At 44.6% G+C, this 21,237-nt stretch overlaps 1 protein-coding gene, 1 long non-coding RNA gene and 4 other non-coding genes across 6 annotated transcripts; all 6 read left to right on the top strand.

The window, feature by feature from the left end:
• Nucleotides 1–9,253: 9,253 nt before the first annotated feature.
• Trnah-gug (transfer RNA histidin (anticodon GUG)) lies at nt 9,254–9,325 on the top strand. Its single transcript has one exon. It is a non-coding gene; the product is annotated as a tRNA-His (tRNA).
• A 127-nt stretch (nt 9,326–9,452) lies between these two features.
• Nucleotides 9,453–9,524, top strand: Trnah-gug (transfer RNA histidin (anticodon GUG)). The gene has a single exon. It is a non-coding gene; the product is annotated as a tRNA-His (tRNA).
• A 127-nt stretch (nt 9,525–9,651) lies between these two features.
• Trnah-gug (transfer RNA histidin (anticodon GUG)) lies at nt 9,652–9,723 on the top strand. Its single transcript has one exon. It is a non-coding gene; the product is annotated as a tRNA-His (tRNA).
• A 127-nt stretch (nt 9,724–9,850) lies between these two features.
• Trnah-gug (transfer RNA histidin (anticodon GUG)) lies at nt 9,851–9,922 on the top strand. The gene has a single exon. It is a non-coding gene; the product is annotated as a tRNA-His (tRNA).
• A 2,664-nt stretch (nt 9,923–12,586) lies between these two features.
• On the top strand, nt 12,587–13,784 carry LOC135371221 (uncharacterized). Its single transcript, XR_010415536.1, has 6 exons — nt 12,587–12,666; nt 12,751–12,775; nt 12,842–12,884; nt 12,974–13,018; nt 13,087–13,135; nt 13,201–13,784. It is a non-coding gene; the product is annotated as an uncharacterized LOC135371221 (long non-coding RNA).
• Nucleotides 13,785–16,945: 3,161 nt separating this feature from the next.
• On the top strand, nt 16,946–21,035 carry LOC135387746 (THAP domain-containing protein 1-like). The gene is made up of 5 exons (XM_064616846.1): nt 16,946–17,019; nt 19,885–20,077; nt 20,306–20,515; nt 20,574–20,612; nt 20,982–21,035. The coding sequence occupies exons 1-5, from the start codon at nt 16,946–16,948 to the stop codon at nt 21,033–21,035; spliced, it is 570 nt and encodes a 189-aa protein (XP_064472916.1).
• The last annotated feature ends 202 nt before the right edge of the window (nt 21,036–21,237 follow it).

Raw genomic sequence — 21,237 nt, 5'->3', positions numbered from 1 at the left:
CATCATGAGGCGTCTTACGCCAGTGATATGAATTTGATGAAACAAATGGGATTCAAGTCAACTCTTTTTCGAGAAGCAAGTGAAATCATTATGTATCCAGAATTAGTTTTTTCTGTATTTATTTATTTCTGCTATTACGCAACAACGCCTTACGACATTACTGTATACAAATAAATTTAAAGTAAGCAATAAGTCAGCATACAAAAAGAAAGACTGAAAAGCACGCATGTATAAAACAATACGTACTGAGGTCCTGAACAAATCAGCTCTATACATCCGTTGGGCTAAATTTTCCTGTGATGATCAATCTCGATGAGATGTACGATGGAGGTTCCAAGTAATTATAGAAGAGGTTCCTTTGTCATATACTAATTTTATCATTAGTAATCTTATCTAAAAATTGCAAACGTAACTGTTGTTTCCTTGTCGACAAACTATCCCAACCTAATATTGACTTTATCTCGCTTATACTAACATCCATGCAACTCATCTAGCCGCAATATTCTGAACCCTCTCTATAGTTCCTGCATTAAAAAGATTTCGGGCGGATCGCGTACTGTACATGCACAATCCAAAGTAGGGCGAATCTGTATGCACCCCTTTTAACTCGAGTACTATGCCCGTTTAATATTATGGAAAACAAAGTGAAAGCATCTTTCTTGCTTATTTGCCCTTTTTCATGCCAAATCAAATCCCATTTCAAATCCGGGTTTGTCAAATCATCTGCAGAATCCAGAAATTTGGGGAATTCGATAGAAAACATGGCCAGGTGGTCAACTTAAGAGCATCCTGCTGCTATTCACTGAAAGTATATCGTGTCAGGTTAGCTTCAGAGATGAATGACAGTTAGTTAGAGATGAATAATGAAGCACACGAAGTTTCAAATTTACAAATGTAACCAAACTAACGCAGACACTTGGGGTAGATTGTACGCTGTAAAAACAGCACAACGAAAGAGTGAGATACACACCACGACGCCGAACGTCTAACCGATTTAATAAAAGGAAAAATATACATATGCAACAATTATTGTCATTATCTGATTCTTCCCGCAATTACAATTTTCTGGCATCTTTCACCAAACTGTACACTTTCCTACGCTTGGGAACCGGTCCTGCAGTAAAAATGTAAAGATATCAAGAAAATATGAGGAAAGTATTTCAGATTTCGAAGAATACAAGTTGACATGCGTGTGGAAACAGTCCGGGTGCAATATGTCACGAGGAGCTTTTAGAATTTCGCTGCAATACCACATTACTATATTGAAAACAATGATCATGTATGAATAAATTAATATGTGCAAGAGAACTGATGTACTCGATAACATGTTTTTTAGTTCGTATTTGAGTCTTGTATCGTCCTCGTCGTCTTCTGTGTTCTTCAAACTCAAGGGGATGGGGGGGATAAGTTTATTGAGAGAAAAAAAAAAAGAAAAGGCAAGGAAAGGAATGCCGCATGGTAATGTTACATCTTTCAATAGCGTTGTGTCCAGCTAGACAAAAAGTCCAAGTGCAAATTGCCGAAAATCTGCCGGAGATCGGTATTTGGTTGGCACAAGTCGTTGCAACTTGGGCTGACGTCGTCATATCACCTGCGAAGGCAGTTCGTAAACTGCGTTGGGCTCAAAGCAGTGGCCTAGTCCAAAAATATTTCTGGAGGAGTTCTATGTGGACTTAAATGGGTGAGGAGGATTTCATTATCATCCTTCTAAATACACTAATCAAACTTACAATTTGGGGGGGGGGGGGGGGATAAACCCTCAAACCCCAAACAGCAGCTGCTGTTCGAAACAACAAAGCAACGATGCTAGTCTATGTAGTTCAATTAGATGTACACAAGTCCATTTCTACATTTTTTCTTCAGCTTGCAAAATTATTTTCAGACAAGGTGAAAACCAGCTTCATACATTCAGCCATAGTGACACGGAGAGCATTACTTAAACGAGTAGGAATTTCCATTTCCTACTCGTTTGTAATGTGTATAACCTTTGACAATAACAGCTATCGAGCAGGTTGGTACGTATACATATCTATTCCAATAGCGGCAAAACGACGTTAAGACAGGCCACACACGACCAGCAGCAGCACTTTCAACCTTTGGATTTGATTTTTGCAATATACACACCTGCCAGATATAGTTGTAAGGCACACTGGTGTTATAGGATAGAACATCGCGTAGAGGGGTGCAGAAGCTGCATGGGATACCTCATAACCATGCTTGGTTGAGAATCTTATTAGATTTGGACCATACTTGGCCCATCATTGCTGGTGCCTCATGGGACGCTATCTAGCCAACTAATGCCCGACTAGAAATCAAGATTGGTTCTACAATGGCCCCAACGGCAATGCATGCTGGTCCCCGTGTTTGTTAGAACGGTCTGCCACATACTGGCCCAAAGTTGGCGGTATTCAGTTGGCCCGAGTAAGGCCGATGTCAATCAAAGCTTGGCCGAACCCTCGCAAGCTCGGCCCAACTATAGGCCGAACAACGTTTAGGTATAGGAATGTCGTGTTTCTCCATGGGAAGCACATTGTTCTGCTAACTGCTAACATATTCTTCATCCTGCTCTGGTTCATAAATTTGGTGCCCCGTGTGTTTCTTTTAAATACAGACAGGCAAGCTTTGTGCTGATGGCATGTATATAGTTTCCCTTCAGTTGACGATTGAACCCCTGTATGCAAGAAGGGGATAAGTCGAAAAATCCCAAACCGAAAAAAGTTCAAGTGAGTATTTGGTAAAGTAATTGCAGCCGGGTTACCTCGACTAATGCAATGGAAAATGTGTACATATATGTTTGTGTTTTTTGGGTCTGTGACTTAGCAGAAATTGTCCGTGAGCATGATATATCATTTTTCAATGTAACACCGCATGCACACAGGGTTATCGCGCAAATACACAGCAGCTTTCACAAGTCGTACTTTGATTGCTGAAGAACCAGGTAGGGTGAAGTCACCTGTGCGGTTGCAGAGCAGTCTGGGTCGAGCGTATCGTGCTGCTAAACGAGCACAATCTTGAAAATATCTCGTAGGTGACCAGCATAATATGACTTATTAGCTTAGTGCTCACGTTTTTTTTCTTCTTCTTTCTTTTTCGATTACAACGCTCAGTATCACTGCCGACACAGTCGTGTTAGTTAGGAAGAACATGTTCGAGTGGAAGCCGCAGTTCAATTTAAGCTATCATTTGTATGCGTGTGTAGAAAAGGGGCAAGACCTGACTGCCCATCCTATTAATACACATATACATTTCTCGTTTCTTACCCTCCTGTAACAGGTCAATAAATTGCAATACGGTCGTAAATTTTCTATGGCAGGTACATGCTGGTATGTGGACGTCATTGCAGCAAAAATACACGAAAGGGGATTGCATTACATGCATGGATTGCTTATTGCATACAGAGGTTCAATTACTTTATATATGGTTATCTCTAAATTAAAAACCCGAGACTGGGGGACAAAACACGACAAGCTTGTCTGTGTTATGGATCTACGTATACCACCAGCTCGCTTGCTACCTCTCTATCCTCTCGGTACTGTGTATATATTTTTGTCATTTTCTTTGGGGACTGTGTTGCACGATTTACCCTAAACATACCCGATCATCGTGATCATTTTGTGACCTTAGTATCAATAAAGAAGTATCCTTGATCGAAGACAATTTGTCGCCTTCTCTTATGTTTTTGTCATTTTTATCTGCCTCTCTTCCTTTCTACTTAATCTGCATATCAATATACTTTGGTTATGGACACTTCACTTTTTGTAACCAGTTGGAAGGAGAAGTGGTCACGAGATAAGGATATTTCGAGGCTGTCGGGATCCGGGGTCCAAGAGCAGTGGCAATCATATAAGGCCGAAAATCATGAGACCGAACTATCAGAAAGCTGGAAAGTCGGAAGACAGTATCGAAAAACCGAGCAAAGAGGAGCCCTAAGATATGAAAAGCATTAAAAATTACAATTACTACATATACTTTCACTAAGTCGATGTTATATGTGAATTACTGTACCAAATGAATCATAAACAAAAGAAAGAAAAAAAAAAGGACAGAAATCACGGGACCTGCGGTGTTGGATATACGTATATAAACTCAATAAACTGCAAACTAAATTTTGAACATCTCTCAAAGAAATTCTAGAAAAATCTTGGAGGCGACACATGATTCACACTTACCACCTGCACTTGTGTCTGTTTTCCCACGGTGGTGGTTCCCCGGAAAAACCCGTTCATGTCTTTGGAAGACCTGCTTTGTACATGAGCTATGGTGCTTTTGCGCAGATATAGGACAGCGTTACGTTTCTGAATCTTGTTGTTTAGTTTCGAAAGCGATTGCCCTATCTACAGGGATCTCAAACACGCGGCCTCTTGGCCACCAAAGAGAACGAAGCTACCCTCTCGAAATTTAAAGACGAATTAGCAGAACAGATTGTCAGGCATTGTTTTCAGCCTGGCCCGCCGTACTGCTGCTGCGCTGTCCATGTTAGGTAGAATACACTGCATGCGAGCAGTTCTTGTGGCTCTCGAACCCAAAAAAACCACACAGGACACGGCAACCTGGTATTCGCGTGCGGTATGGTACACTAGCACATCGTAGCTAGTGCGAGGATTGAGTCGATCTTCTGTCCATCCTAATTCTTATACTATATCAAACAGTGACATTAAAACCCGGCTTTTGAAAGAACTCGGCAAAAAAAAAAAAAAAAACTGTCAGTTCGAAAGAGAGGTAGTCGAAGTGGCTGAAATAAGAAGTGGCTCTTCCAGTTGTACTAATGAAGCTTCTATTTGTCTGATGGATAAGGAACTTGAATTTTTATTCACATCATAGGACTTTTTTTCACTTGTGTCACCCCTTATCACCATGGTGGTTTTGTTTGCACATGCTTAAAACTGTCATTTTGAGGGTCTTGTCTGACATACTTGTACAGACTTCGACTACGGAGCTATGGCAGACAAGGACAGCAGGAAAAGATCACCACTAGGTGTAAAGTTCCTTTTTAACCAGGTCGTCTCAAAACCCCCCCATCCCAACGTTCAACCTTCCTTTTCTCTTTTTCCAGAAATAAACTAGTTGATTATGGAGTGGTGCATTGTCCTTGTCTGCTGTAGCTCCATAGTCTAAAATGTCATACCAACTAGCCTACTCTACATTGTTAATCAGTTTTATACTTGTAAAGTGCTGGACAAAAGTTTACGGAACATGCTCTGGCACACTCCTCCCTCAGAGTGACAAGCTGGCAGCGAATGGTATCGTACGGACTTGCATACAGGTGACTGGGCTACCTATACGCACATGTCTAAGTCTGTATGGTCCCATTTGCTGTCACTCTGAGGAAGGAATGCACCGGAGCATGTTCTCTAATATTTGTCTAGCGCTGTACTTGTTGTTTTGACATGGTGGGATAGCAATGCACCTGCGCACATGACTGCGTCGGGTTTCCTATCATTATAGTTTAGTTGTAAGCAGCTCTGTCCCTCCATTGTCCCATCTGTATACTCTTATTCCCTTTTGCAGTTATGTACCAACTGGCCCAAATTTCTGCACTTCTCATTAAACACAACATAGCAAACCCGAAGTCATAACCCACTGTAAATATGCCAGCTAGCTCTTTCTCTTTGATTTTCTATACTTATTTTTCCAACTGTGAGCTAAGGCAGCAATACAGTAAGTAAATGGATAATTTGGAGTGCTACTGAACATTCGCCTAAGCCTTTGTGAAGGTAGAATAGTTTTTCATACTTTCAGCACTCTATTTGAAAGGCCGCCCATTTATTGGCGTTAGCCTAGTTAGCCCATTAATTTTTGGTGTTATCCACTATTCGGCTCCACAGTAACAATGTCGGTCCTGCTTTTGTGTACAATGTTATGTATGATATACCAAAGTTTTATGGTAGCTACAATCGTTTCTTTTCCTTGTGGCCCTCCATGATGTGGTCTAAAGTCAATGTGCCCTGTGGCTCCACTGGCGTTCTTCGGACCCAAATATACTGTCTCGGTAAAGTTTTGTCCTCAGTGCCACGGGGGTTCAATGATGTAGACTGGCACACAATTATGTCAAGTACACCCAAAGACCTTTTTTTTTCAAATTCTCGTATTATTGTACTATACAAAAAGAACTCCCTTTATAGTACGGAGAGAAAGGGGGAAAATGGAGGCGGCCAGTACATTCTCCACGTCACTTTTGTCGAGAAATGGTGATAGCTTTTGCAAAAGACATAGTACAGGTCTCTCGCAACAACCTCGACATTTTCTGCTTCATATTTTCTGTGCGAATGAATAACAGGAGTTATAGTCGGTTCCACATAATGTTCACCTTAGCAATATGTTCTGTGATGCATACTTTGACCATCCAAAAAGTGGCAGAACATGACTCCTTCAACTCTAAATTACTGTCATCAAAAATATAGTGCTTAACGAAATGTATGGCATTTGCAACTGCAATGATTGCTTTCTATCAGCACTGTTGTAGCCATCGTGCTTGAGTTATGGTTAGGTTCAGTGATCTTCTATCACCATCAGGGTTTGTTCTATCAGCAGAACGCTAGCCATTGTGGCAGACATATGGTGGCCCTGATAAGGGCCGTTTGTTCACTTCGTCCAGGTCTGCTGTTTCTTCTCCCGTGCACCATGAAGCTACTGAAGAATTCCTTAGCATGTCCACAGTCCATAGTTTCCTACGGGAGCACGCTGTTGGCATAAGACAATCCGTGGGGTGGGGCATCATCACGCAGCTGGTGCCTGTGAGATGCCCTGGACAGCCTTCAGGCATGAATGCAAAAGGCCAATGCAATAATCCCGTGGGAGTGGCGCACTTGATCACAGTATGCCACCAGAGGCCTTCTGCTGGGTCAGCTCTGTTTGAAGACCTTGAACTGAAAGTAAAACATAATTGTGAGTAGTGTGAAATTACTGAGAATTATAAGTAAACAGTGTCAGTTACAAATCTGTCAGCTCAGCACGAGAACAATTGTGTGCCTGCTTTAGTTGGCCTAGTGAGGACTAGCATAAGCAGGGGTAGCAGGGGTATGCAAATTCTCCAATAGAATCCCAATACTTCTCTCTCTATCCCATACCCAATTCATGTATGGCATCTGACAGTCCTGGCCTTTCTGGTCAGCTACAGGGGTTCCACCTGGAAACAACAGGGTGAAATGTATTTAGGCAACAAAAAGCTTCAAGTTTGCAGCTTTTAACATGCTGGATAGCATTTTACTCTCCGTAATCATCATTTGCAAGCCTTAAATTTTGGCAGTGTCATTTATAAAATCCTCTACAATTTTTGAAAAGAAAACCATCTGATCACTCACTGTGGCATTTCTATGCTATCAAAGGCCATATGAGGACAGGAAAACGTTTGGTTGTTCAAACCAGGTCGGAGCTTAAAACCTGAGCGGTATCACTCGACACCACTGCTTGATTGCGGATTTCTTAGCCTTAAATTCTGACTGTATCACATGTTACATCACTCACTGTGGCTTTTATAAGCTATCGAAGGCTATATGAGGACAGGAAAGCTGTGTTCTGTTGTTGATACTGTATCAGAGCTTAAAACCTCAGGGGCATCATTCGTAACAGCTGCTTGACCGCAGGGTTTCGAGGCCCAAAATTCTAACTGTATCACACGTTAAATCACTAACTGAGGCTTTTATAAGCTATCGAAAGCTGCACGAGAACAGGAAAACGTCGTACGGTTGTTGCAACTTGATCGGAGCTTAAAACCTGAGGGGTATCATTCGTAACTGCTGCTTGACTGCAGGGTTTTGAGCGCTAAATTCGAAGTGTATTACACGTTAAATCACTCACTGAGGCTTTTATAAGCTATCGAAAGCTGTACGAGAACAGGAAAACGTCGTACGGTTGTTGCAACTTGATCGGAGCTTAAAACCTGAGGGGTATCATTCGTAATTGCTGCTTCACTGCAGGGTTTTGAGCGCTAAATTCGAAGTGTATTACACGTTAAATCACTCACTGAGGCTTTTATAAGCTATCGAAAGCTGCACGAGAACAGGAAAACGTCGTACGGTTGTTGCAACTTGATCGGAGCTTAAAACCTGAGGGGTATCATTCGTAACTGCTGCTTGTCTGCAGGGTTTTGAGCGCTAAATTCGAAGTGTATTACACGTTAAATCACTCACTGAGGCTTTTATAAGCTATCGAAAGCTGTACGAGAACAGGAAAACGTCGTACGGTTGTTGCAACTTGATCGGAGCTTAAAACCTGAGGGGTATCATTCGTAATTGCTGCTTCACTGCAGGGTTTTGAGCGCTAAATTCGAAGTGTATTACACGTTAAATCACTCACTGAGGCTTTTATAAGCTATCGAAAGCTGCACGAGAACAGGAAAACGTCGTACGGTTGTTGCAACTTGATCGGAGCTTAAAACCTGAGGGGTATCATTCGTAACTGCTGCTTGACTGCAGGGTTTTGAGCGCTAAATTCGAAGTGTATTACACGTTAAATCACTCACTGAGGCTTTTATAAGCTATCGAAAGCTGTACGAGAACAGGAAAACGTCGTACGGTTGTTGCAACTTGATCGGAGCTTAAAACCTGAGGGGTATCATTCGTAACTGCTGCTTGACTGCAGGGTTTTGAGCGCTAAATTCGAAGTGTATCACACGTTAAATCACTCACTGAGGCTATTTATAAGCTATCGAAGACTATATGAGAACAGATATACGTTTTTTGATTGTCCAATTTTGATCGGAGTATCATTCGGCACTGTTGACGGTAAATCTTCTGATATTGAACCTATTTAACTGATTTCACCACAGCTGAAACAGGGCGCGAATGTTTCACTAAAAATTCGGGAGTACAAACATCAAGGAACTAAAATTACTTACCTCCATGTGGTAATAAGCATGAAACAAGAAGCACAACACACACACGTCCACCTTTGACAGCGCGAAACCGACGACTGAGAACAATTGATGTCTTCATGCGCTTACCAGGGCACTACATTCATAGCCACCGCCGCCGAGGCGTACGAACACAACGAATGATACCCCTCAGGATCTAGCGCCTCCCATAAGAGATTATGTCATGAACTGTAAGAATACGAATTTCGTGATATGGGACATGAGCGAGCAACGGTAACCCAAATGTAATTCTGATAGCTCTGTTTAGAATTACCACTTGGATCTGTTTTTCATCTTATCGCGTTCCCATTCCTTTCCAGACAGAACATGAAATAATTTTGTTACTGGTCAGAGTAGTGCGTGATCATGACTACATCTTACTCCATAGCACTCGTCCCGACAGCCGTGATCGTATAGTGGTTAGTACTTTGCGTTGTGGCCGCAACAACCCAGGTTCGAATCCTGGTCACGGCACTTGGATCTGTTTTTCCTCTTGTCGCGTTCCCATTCCTTTCCAAACAGAACACGAAATAATTATGTTACTGGTCAGAATAGTGCGTCATCATAACAACATCTTACTCCTCTAGCACTCGTCCCGACAGCCGTGATCGTATAGTGGTTAGTACTTTGCGTTGTGGCCGCAACAACCCAGGTTCGAACCCTGGTCACGGCCACTTGGATCTGTTTTTCCTCTTATCGCGTTCCCATTCCTTTCCAGACAGAACATGAAATAATTTTGTTACTGGTCAGAGTAGTGCGTGATCATGACTACATCTTACTCCATAGCACTCGTCCCGACAGCCGTGATCGTATAGTGGTTAGTACTTTGCGTTGTGGCCGCAACAACCCAGGTTCGAATCCTGGTCACGGCACTTGGATCTGTTTTTCCTCTTGTCGCGTTCCCATTCCTTTCCAAACAGAACACGAAATAATTCTGTTACTCGTCAGAATAGTGCGTCATCATAACAACATCTTACTCCTCTAGCACTCGTCCCGACAGCCGTGATCGTATAGTGGTTAGTACTTTGCGTTGTGGCCGCAACAACCCAGGTTCGAACCCTGGTCACGGCCACTTGGATCTGTTTTTCCTCTTATCGCGTTCCCATTCCTTTCCAAACAGAACACGAAATAATACTGTTACTGGTCAGAATACGCTATATCAATTGCTATTTCTGGGTACCGTTTTGTACGTCTTTCTAGAACGTTAATTATTTTTATCCTATAATCTCGTGGTAAGGCGGGCAGTTTTGCACATAAGACCTCGTATTGTTGACCACTTACGAAGATGTGACGACGGTCCCGCGTAAGGACGCACTGAGCGCATGCGATGCAATTAAACTAAGGAGAAATTGGTTAACATATCGCTGAAGAAGCACCGTATAATTTCCGCTGACAAAATACGTTCATCTCTTTGCTTTATGCCGACGGGAATAGACCTCTCCCTATTTGTGAACAGATGGCGTCATAGTGTTCGACAGCGCCACCAATTTGGTAGAGTTGAACAACGTTCGAAGCTAGGGGCGAACAAGGTCGCGCCCGAAAGCCATGGTCTTGAGGGGATTACGATGGTCCCTGCAAGGGAGCCGACCTTCAGTCCTACTTTTCTTTCAGTAGGAGGTATAGCGAACAAGTGCCATTTCGTGGAACCCAACCTTATCATTCTGATTTGTTTCGTTTTCACTCTGTTTACCAACGTCATGACGTTTCTCGGGTAGAGGTCTATATGTTGGCAAGCGCTAAAGTGACACGTAAACAAAGTCACGTGACCTCAAAAGGATGTTTTCTATGACGTGCGACCAGGACAAGATAGCTGTTTTGCAAAAAGCACCTGCTGTAGGGTAGTTACAAAAATGGCAGGTTTTTAGGTCACCCTTCTGTTGAAAGCCATTTTATCTTTTCAAAATCCAGAAAAGAGCGCGTGCCGTGAAATATCCATTGCAGAATGTCAGTATGCAAATGAGCCGAAAACGAAAAAGCGCTCCTGAAGAGCGCATCATCTACGCCGACGGAGGCTCATCTGGATCGAAAACCGGTGGTTGCGGTGGTGGCGGTGAAAGGGGTCGCCGTTGCCGGTCTCACAGTGGTGGGCAACGTCACAACTAACGCCCTAGGGGAATGCGCGTCCTGGGCTTTCCGGCTTCTGTGCGTGCACAGTTCCCTTAGACGCCGGAAAGCGGTTTGTCTAGCGGCACCTACTCCAATCATCTCCATTGCTTCAAATCACGTGCCACTCTGACGTGAAATGAGCGCTGTGCCAACACCACCTAGATAGAGAAAGCCTGTGCGCTCGTCGACGTGGCGCGACAATTAACAGTCAGCCAATCAGGACCGTGTTTTCAATGGCCGTAGCCAATCACGAATGGGCTTTCGGCGGTCGTGAGTATGGAGAAGAACCACCGCCGTCTGCGAGTTGCGATTGAACGTCCCCGTGTACTAAATGGGAAAACTTGGAAATGAAGCGCAAAACGGTCTCAATCTTCTTCAAAACCGATTTTCTGGAAAGCGTGTCTTGCACTTTTTGTCTAAATATTTAGGTCTGCAGATTCCAGGTGAGCTGCAATTTGCGGGTTCTTGAACAGACCTCTCCCTGATTGTAAACAAATGATGTCATAGCGTTCGACAGCGCGACCAATTTGGTAGAGTTGAACTACGCTCGCAGCTGGGGGTGAACAACGTCGCGATCGAAAACCACGGTCTTGAGGAGATTACGATGTTCCCTGAAAGGGACGCGACCTTCGGTCCTACTTTTCTTTCAATAGGAGGCAGCGAACAAGTGTCCATTCGTGGAACCCAGCCCGCCTCTGCCGATTTGTGTCGGTTTCAACTGTGTACCAACGTCATGATGACGTTTATCGGGTAGAGATTCGCAGAACGACGAATAGCAGTAGCAGACGAATTCTGAGTCTTAATTGAAAGAGGGAGAGGAGGCAATGCGCACCCGTATGAAAATGCATTTTGTCTTTCTGCAGACTTCTTGTGGACTTCTTGTTTCCTGTCTTGACAGTGTGTTGACTTCGACTTCTTGTTGATCAAGTCAACAGGAATTGCTGTTGACATCATGTTGACAATCTTTTGAAATACCTTATGTGTACCTTGTGTGGACAATGTACATAGGTGTCGTTGTTGACGCTTTGTGGACTTTCTGTGCACCTGTGTAATGAGTATTTATTTCGACCCTTTTATTTTATAGATGGATTTTGTATTATTAATTACTGCATTATCAGCCAGTAATGTCCCAGAGGTCGATCTCTGGGGGTACCGAGCATTTCCTAAGGGGGGTGGCAGGAATATATGTATAGAGGCATATTTGTGAATCTATTCATTGGAAGACAGGCTGTATGGGTAATATTAGCAATTTCAGGGTGAGTTAAAAAAAAAACATGTTGAGTATACACCCCTCCCGGGAGGTAGACAGATCAGTGTTACCGTCTTTCCACTAAACAAAGCGGTATTTGAATCTGAACTTATGATCAAATGTAGCTTAAATGACACTTTGCCACCTTTTAGCCTGCACACTGAAGATCTAAATACATTTTCGTTGGCTTTGGGAAGGCGCTTCCTCGTATTATTTATATTTCAGTTTATTATGCAATATATTTCCAACTTATACGGCCACATGAGGATCATGCGCATGCGACAAGTTTGCTCCACATTTTGACTCTGCGCCTCCGTGTTTCGCCCTCGCCTCGTCACGAAGGAGTCATCGCCATTAGCATCATCGGAATGTCGTTGAACGGTTGCAATATGTTTGAACGGTCTCCGCGCTCGCTCGTCCATTCGTGAACAAAGGAGGCCGTGATTTTGCGTCGTATGGGGTAAGCTGTGTGATCGAAGTGTGTGATTAAGCTTCACTTGTATTCACACCATGACTGTTGGCTTTTGTTGTTTGTTTCGAGCAGCGGCTGCAGTCTTGCGTCCCGTCAGGTAAGTGTACAATATCAGTTCGTGGCCGGTGTGTTGGTTCTGTTAATTTCATTCTCGTTGTTGCAGGCCATGAAAGAACGGAGGAGGATATGAATTTGCGTCGTCATGGGTAAGCTGTGTGATCGAAGTGTGTGATTAAGCCTCACATGTATTCGCACCATGACTGTTGTGCTCTATGTTTTTGTTTGTTTCGAGCAGCGGCTGGCCATGAAAGAAACAAGGATTTGTTTTGCGTCGTAATGGGTAAGCTGTGTGATCGGAGTGTGTGATTAAGCTTCGCATGTATTCACACCATGACTGTTGTGCTGTAGGTTTTTGTTGTTTGTTCGAAGCAGCGGCTGCAGTATTGCGTCCCGTCAGGTAAGTGTACAAGTATCAGTTCGTGGCCGGTGTTGCTACTGCTAATTTCATTCTCGTTGTTGCAGACCATGAGAGAGCAAATGAGGATATGAATTTGCGTCGTAATGGGTAAGCTGTGTGATCGAAGTGTGTGATTAAGCTTCACATGTATTCACACCATGACTGTTGTGCGTTTTGTTGTTTGTTTCGAGCAGCGGCTGCAGTCTTGTGTCCCGTCAGGCAAGTGTACACTTCGTGGCTGGTGTTGATTCTGCTAATTTCATTTTCCTTCATGCAGGCTCTACTTTATTGAACACTAAGCTGGGTGAACCAACTTTGTTGTTGATATGACCGTATTGCTCCGTTTTACTCACTTGTGTTTGAACGTTACTAATTTGCGATTGCACGCCCTATTTCAGACACATATCTCTCCAGCGCTTCAGAGACGTCACTGGCGCCGAAATTCCAGCTGTTTCACCGTGGGTCGCCAGAAGAACAGCAGATCATTGACTGTCAATTGTGCGTCGCGACACTGTGGCACGAAGGATAAGTACGTGTGAAATACGTAACTACTGTGTGCACGGGATGTTTTGTATGATTGTGTCGACACTCGATACCACTTTCAAGGTATGCATTTTCGGAATAAAGTAGATACATGTTTAATTTTGCAGTACTTCATTTCGTGTATTTTATGCGTGTTCCGAGTAAGTGAACATATGCACTCTTAAAAATGAACTTCACCGCATAGCATGCTCCTAGCCGACCATCAACTCGAATGATATCGCTATGTGACCTGATTTGTTCAAAACGGTAGGCGCACGGCTTTTTTGTGATACTTACGCTGTTCATAATTGTCACAAAAATGGCGTACACCTCCCGTTTTCAGGCAGATAACGATATTCGAGATGATGGTTGGTCAGGAGTGTGCTATGCGGTGAAGTTCATTTCTAAGAGAGTGGAGTCACAGGAAGTCTACAAAAAGTCTTCACATCATACGCGGGATGGTGTTACCAGAGTTATGTTGACAGTACACAGAAAGAGAACAAAAAAATCCACAGCTATTCTGTAGCCAAATGTCTACAGAAAGTTGAGGGCCATAAGTCAACAAGAAGTAAACACATGATGTAAACATGAAAGCAACACAAACTCTGAAGAATGTTTGTTTTCCATGTTGACATTGGTCTGTAGAAAGTTAACAGCTACTAAATACCCATTTTCATAAGGGCAGGCTCTGGCTGTGCTCCCGGCGTTTTACGATCTCTGCGGTTTCAGTTTCGGCTCATTTGCATATGAGAATTTGGAGATGGATATTTTAACGCACGTGCGTGTTTCAGGAGTTGTTAGACTCCCCGGGGAATGGCTTTGAACGAGAAAGTCTCCCATTCTACTATCCCGGTTTTATCCAAAGTCCCCTAATTCGAGAGTTAATTAATGAATTTTAGGTAAATAGGCATCTTGTGGTTGCACACCTTCTTTGAGGGGATATCCACCTGACCGTATAACTCAATTGAAAAAACGGCATCTGCGCTGCTCTCATAGCTTTTTCTTATAAAAATTTTATAAAGGATAAAAAATAAACAGACTGTATAAATGCGTTTCCTGCTCAGGTCGAAATGGGCATACCCCAGACGACAAGCCGAACTGGGGTAAACCCTTCCTGTACCTTGTTGGAGAGTTTGCTCATTATATATTTTTACCCAACCAGACACTCAAAAAGTACATACAATATTCAAATATGTTTTGCAAAAATTGAAGTAACTTTCAAGTAAGGAAGGAGAGGTGAAGTACGACTTCCCTATATTTGAATTCAATAGCGCGAGTGGTTACTTGAGCAGAAAAATAGGCACACAACGGCTTGAAACATGATCGACACAGTGTGAACTACTCCAATAAACCTCTACACGAGAAACGTCATCATGAGGTTGGTAGACAGACTGAAACCGAACCAGATCGGAAGGGGAGGACTGGGTTCCACGAATGGACGCTTGTTCGCTGCCTCCTATTGAAAGAAAAGTAGAACCGAAGGTCGCGTCCCTTTCAGGGATCATCGTAATCCCCTCAAGACCGTGGTTTTCGGGCGCGACCTTGTTCGCCCCATAACTTTGAGCATAGTTCGACTCTACCAAACCGGTGGCGCTGTCGAACACTGTGACGTCATTTGTTTACAAACAGGGAGAGGTCTATTACCAATTACTATTTTTCGACACAGCAAAAAAGAAAAATAAAGACGTATTCCTGAGTTATACCCTAGTCAGACAGCATTTCAAATGTCAATTGCGAGAAATGGCCTTCGGCCTCTCAAATGACCTTTGTTCGGGGTCGCCTGCCAGACAGGCGGGAAAGGAGTGCTCCTCAACTGACTGCCCTTACCGGCTCCCTTTTTCGGTTTCGTTTTTCCTGTCTGTTGTGGAAATTTGAAGCTGGTCTGTGCGCCACAAATCAAGATGCAGAAGTCATATGCACTTCTCTAAATAGGATTTAAATACGTTTACACAGTTACACTCCATCATCCGCATTTTATAGGTTTTCCTACATTCAGCTGCGAAGGTAGCGAGGGTACAATGGCATAACACTGTTATCGAGATTGCTCCTTTCTGCACCTCAAATGTCGTTGGGGGCCTCCTTTCGCGTTGATGGTCATTTCTTAGAAAGGTCCTTTGAGCTGCCGTCTGACACGGCTCTGAGTGGTCATTTTTTGCAAATGAAAATTCCCCGAAGTCCTTCGAGCATGCTGTCTGACTGGGGTATTATTCTGTAAATACATTGTTTTTGTGTTTTGGCACCTCGAACCTTGTGTTGTGTCAGCCCTAGCTATGTATGTCTGTTAGTGTGTTTGACCAACGCCTCCTATATTACATATAAACCCTGTCAGTTTGCGGGAATCGTTTGCTCCACATTCGGTAGATGACGGCGCCTCCAGTGAACAGAACCGCTACGTCATAGCACATCACAGCCAATCGCAGCTCTCCTGGCGGTGTGGTCGCGTCACCGGTCGCCCAGGAGGGTTTCAGCTGTTTTTGCATGTGTTTTTGCAGTGGGCGGTGCGCTAGGCTCAAAAATCCTAGATGGGGCAAGATTGTCTTGCAAACTTCTCGCGCTCGTCGGAGGCATACATAACGGGGCGTGTGACTTGTGCACCTCGACCACAAGGGGTAGCGGTGCGTACTATTCGGCGATATTCAGCGTACCGTATAACCGTGGACCGACCGCTGCACTCCCAAATCGTGGCACGAAGCGGAAAATACGACAACATATTTATTGCCGATGAACATGACAATAGATAAGATTTATACGTGCGAATCTTCCGTATGTTACAGCCTTAAGTGCTTCCGTGACAGTGGCTTGTGGCTGTACATCTTAACAACAGCATTTCTGTCTGTGATGTCCCCAACGCGTAGTTCGCCATCAAAGGACGCATGAACTTTTCGCACACAAGCTAGAGGAGTACCCTCCTGTGGCTAATGTCTGTGTTTTCACAAACGGGAACTGGAAGATCAATGAGTACCTCAACCGCATTTGTTACTGCCGTCGACAGCGAGGCTTTTGAAACTTTTTTCTGTCTGTAAAAGAAGTTTTAACGCCATGAGCACGCGGACAAGTTCCAGGGTCGGGTAGAGTAGGACCCCTGTGTCCTGGTAGGAGATGAGCCCTTCTGTTGCAGCATTTCCATTTGACTTCTGCATAATCGCAATGCAATTTTCGCACGGCACTTTTTCTGCGACAACACGAGCAATGTAGCCTCCTAGGTACGCGGTGCTGGCAACGATGGGGTTTGGAAGATAAGTCACAGTAGACAGAGACGGTTCCTTCAACTTCGCCTTGACATCAACCATGAACTTCCTGTTTTCGGGGTTCCCCTGTGAAACACCGGCTTCGATGGTCGTCGAAACAAGAACTGCGCTCAGGTAGCTGTCCGAACTGTTCACGTTGCTTGCTTGCCAGGATGCCACGATGCCTGTCTTCAGCATTTTTTCTAGTCCGCTGAGCACTGTTTTTATGTCCATCCCTCGCTGTACGAGGCAAAAACCCAAAGAGTGCTTCTATTGAATCACTAGAAAATTTTTCTCTTGAGCACAAACGCGAACTGGTTTTCAGCAAGGAGGTAGCGGATGCAGGCAACGTTAGAATGTGTTCTAAATACCAGAGCGTTGTGTGTTTCTTTTGTTCGAAAATTCTGCGGTGAGCTCTCAGTCCGCAAATTTTCGATATAATCCAGAAACGTGGTCTCCAGCCACTGCAGCCTTGGGTCCCCTACGTCTCTGAATTATTTCGTGTCAGGGTGTCTTTGGTGGATGTTCTGGGTGCAATTGCTTACGTCTAGCAAAACAAACCACCTGCAGGTGGTTTCCATGAATTGTATTGTTTGCCCAGCTGATACAAAGAGTGGATCGCAGATGTGCCCAGCCTGTAACTTCATGTAGTTAAGGGCTGCAGTCACTTGCGGAGAAAATATCTGGATTGCTGTCCGTACATTCATTTTTTCAACATTGGACAGGTAGATATGTTTCCGTGTGAGAAATCGGACAGGCTTTACAACGGATTGTTTTTGTAACCTGTACAGTTCCTTGAGGAACCGGGAAGATATTTCTCCGTTGCCCTCAATGTCCCTGGCAAGCAGCTGAGACTTCACGTGCTTGAGTATATGGCTCTGATCCAATGCGAAAAATAATTTTCGGCGACGGTCAGCTGGGTGGGGTACACAGTGTGCTGCCCGTCCACCACATAAAATGTCCACCGCTGCAACATTTGCTTTGTGGTTGTCTGACACCAGACGCACAACCTCAAATCCGCATTCTTCCACCTTTCTTATCACGTGAGTTGTGGCTTCTGCTATTTGCGCTCCGCTACTCCCGCGAGTCAGGAAATATCCCACAGGTATTTTAAATTTTGTGGAGAGTCCACATAGGAGGTAGCAAAGCAACGAGTTGCAAGTTCGTCATCATTGGCGTGTAGGTACTTAGCTCTGCACTCGTGTCTTCGTCGCCTAAGAAGGTGTCACGTTAAGGTACTCTAACTTCTCTTTTATTTTCATCTCGTCAACAACGAGGCTGCAGAGCTTAGACTGCGGAGTGGTGAGCGCCTGTAACTCCACTCGAAGTCGGCTTTGTGCTAAACGGCTGACACCAACGTCACCACACGTTGTCCCTGTATACCTCGGCAAGGTCGTTCTCGACGGCATTTTGAAGAGATGTTCCCTCATATATTCGTAACACTTTGGCGACAACGTTCTCAATATTATACCGTAGCGTATGGTAGGTTCCGACCATGTCGGCCTCTTGTTGTTATAGTTGACAACCTCGTCGAGAAGGAGAGTAGCGCGGATGTTGTTGTCCTCAGAATCGTTCACAACGTCCAGACATGAATTGACGTGGCACTCCTCCTTCAGTCTTCTCAGCTCGGTTTTATATTTGTCGACGGTTTGCTCAAGATGTCGCATGCGCGCCATGAGTCGCATTTGTTTTTTACGCTAGTTCCTTCGCTCTGTGTATGAGATGGACACTGGTCGAGTCTGTGTGCAGGACGCTGTGATTACTCCGGCTGGAAGAGAATAGGATGGTCTCGGGCTGTTACGGAGGGCGGCAAACGATGTACTCGGGCCCTCGGCAACGGAGTCCTCTCGCTACTCGACTTGGGATGATTGAAATTGAGGTTCCATAGCTGCAAGCACCGGAGCACCTTCACGTATAGACCCCACCTCTGGCTGCTCCTGCTGCTGTTTATCGTCCTCCGTACCGTGCTCCGTATCAGTCGCAATGGTCGCAATGCAATAGAAGGACGAGGACAAGCTTGGTTTCACACGCCCATTTTCCGCTGTCGGCTGATCAAGCTTCCGCTTTCTAATGTTGCTGTCAACGAGCACGGTGCATTGCATGGGTTGCATGTGCGCGAGATATCCAGGAAAGATAGTGGGCACAGCTCTCTTTTTCAGTTAGCGGATTTTCCCACCTTCATTGAAGTCGCTTAACAGCAAGTGCTTACCGCACACGACCGAGCAGTTGGAGGTTGAGTTAGGCACCCAGTTTTTCCTTGAAATCACTTTAAGCCATTGTTTTCGCAATTCGAGGCCGGAAGGCACCTCATGAAATGACAAACCTGGCTCCATTTTCTTTGAACTAGACTTGCAGAATGGCACAAGACAGCACCGCATTTTTCCAAAACGGACCAGTTCGCGCCACTTCCATAGCAGACGACAGCGAGTTCACGGGCAGTGGCGCCCTCTTCACCAACGGGGAGAGGGTCGCCGCATGGGGAATCGGCGGCACAGGGGGGCCAGAAAGCCGCCTTTTTTGTAACTACCCCCTAGCGGTACCTTTACGCAAAACCGCCATCTTGTTGTGTTCAACGTCACGGAACTATCGCCCAATCATATCTCGGCTTGGCTGGTTTTCTTTATTATGGTTTGTTTCTCCGTCTCAGCTGATCCGTGTCATCTGCTTCGCCGCTTTCGACGTCCGCTTTGACTTCGCGTGCTTGGCTATTGAATTGCATTTGCTTGCCACATATGCCACTTCTGTGACAGGCCATGGTAGTGTGTTGTTATTCCGGTTGCGCTAATCGTTCAGAGTTTGCAAGTAAAGAATCTGGCATAACGTACCACCAGTAGGTATAGTAAGTCTCAAGCCCTTCGGCTTTTAGCCTCGACTCCTCCCATCTACTGATAGAAATAAAATGTTTATGTATGTATGTATATACTCCTGTGCTTTGGGTTTCGATTCGTCGTGATTCGTCTCACATTGTTGCCTTTGTTTGTTCTCGGCGGTACGTTTTAGCTTTCCCCGAGACGAGTCCTTAGGATTGCAATGGGTGAATGCCATCGGGAGACCGGTCTGGGTGCCAACGAAGTACAGCCGAGTGTGCTCAAAACACTTCAGGAACGAGGACTTCGACAGAACGTCGCTAACACGCGTGCGCCTGCGGGAGGGTTCCGTTCCTGTCGCACATCCGTCGGTTCAGGTTCACCAGGTACGTTTCGCTATAATCATGGTCGATAGTCAATTGCATATAGCCACACTATGGGCCCAGAGCTTGGGTACGAAGGGAATGAATGCAAGGGACATGTTAGCGGTCAAATTTGTCAAGTATATATTTGCTCGAGGTCAGGCCCTTTGACCACAGAATACGTTCACCAGTTCTTTTGTGTCTTTGGTGTTTAAAAGTCTGGTAAATACAACTCGTTAGTTGTCACGTCAGCAGGAGCATGACTTGCCAGCCAGACGGGAACCTAGCGGGCAAGAACCAATAGGCGTGTGCACGCCTGAACCCGGCACACAAGAGCAAATTCACGTGAGCCTGCCTGAGCCTGACACACAGGAGGAGATTGAAGTGAGCATGCCTGGATCTGACACTCAAGAGCCAATGGATGTGGGCCTGCTCGAACCAAAGACACCAGAGCGAACCCATGTGAGCACATATTTGAAAGCTTTCAAATGTGATGCCGAACAATAGTATGCCGTTGCAGGTAGACGGAACTACAAGCACACCTGTTGTGTCTGCTGTGGTAGGTATCATTTTTTTTAACATTAACCGCACAGTTTGTTTCACGAGTAAATCGTTATGGGTTTGTGCTGCCTTCATGTTTTTATTTGTTTTATACGATAAATCAATTTCTCAGTCTTGCTTACACTTAGTGGAGTGAAAGATGAACTGTATCCCATGCTAGTCCTTGAGTTGTTTAGCAAGCTTCCTATTCATTGTCATCCCCAGTTAACCACTAGGTCTTACTCAGAATTGAGCCACTTGCTCTGTGGCAGTGGTTGCCCAAACACTGGTATCCCTTTGTCTTCTCCAAGTGTGTCATGGTTCGTTTTTTCAGGCTGTACAGAAGTTAGACCCAAGGTGTTATGCTCTTACTCATAATCGTGTGTAGGGAATCAACAGCTCAGGCTTCACTACTAAGCCACCTACCACAACTTCAATGTGAAGCCTCAGCAGCATAAACAAATGAACCACAGATGCATTGTGCCTGTCGTGCACTTACACATTCGGTGCCTGCCTGGCTTGCATGTCACGTGTATATAGTGTGCGACATTAAAAACTGACCAGAGCTGTTCATGAAGAGAGCAATAATCCTAAACCTAAATCCTACGTTGCACATGAGTTACAACCAGGTGCTACTTTTGATG

This window comes from Ornithodoros turicata, chromosome 1, assembly GCF_037126465.1.
Source record: "Ornithodoros turicata isolate Travis chromosome 1, ASM3712646v1, whole genome shotgun sequence".
Taxonomy (NCBI): Eukaryota; Metazoa; Arthropoda; class Arachnida; order Ixodida; family Argasidae; genus Ornithodoros; species Ornithodoros turicata.
Note: the sequence above shows the minus strand (reverse complement) of the source record. Positions and strands in the feature narration are given on the sequence as shown.

Excerpts from the sequence above, each read along its gene's own strand:
- LOC135387746 (XM_064616846.1), top strand. The coding sequence starts at position 16,946 with ATGAACTTCCTGTTTTCGGGGTTCCCCTGTGAAACACCGGCTTCGATG. Across the intron at positions 20,516-20,573 it reads AGACACCAGAGCGAACCCAT|GTAGACGGAACTACAAGCAC; the intron begins GTGAGCACATAT and ends ATGCCGTTGCAG. Across the intron at positions 20,613-20,981 it reads CACCTGTTGTGTCTGCTGTG|GGAATCAACAGCTCAGGCTT; the intron begins GTAGGTATCATT and ends AATCGTGTGTAG.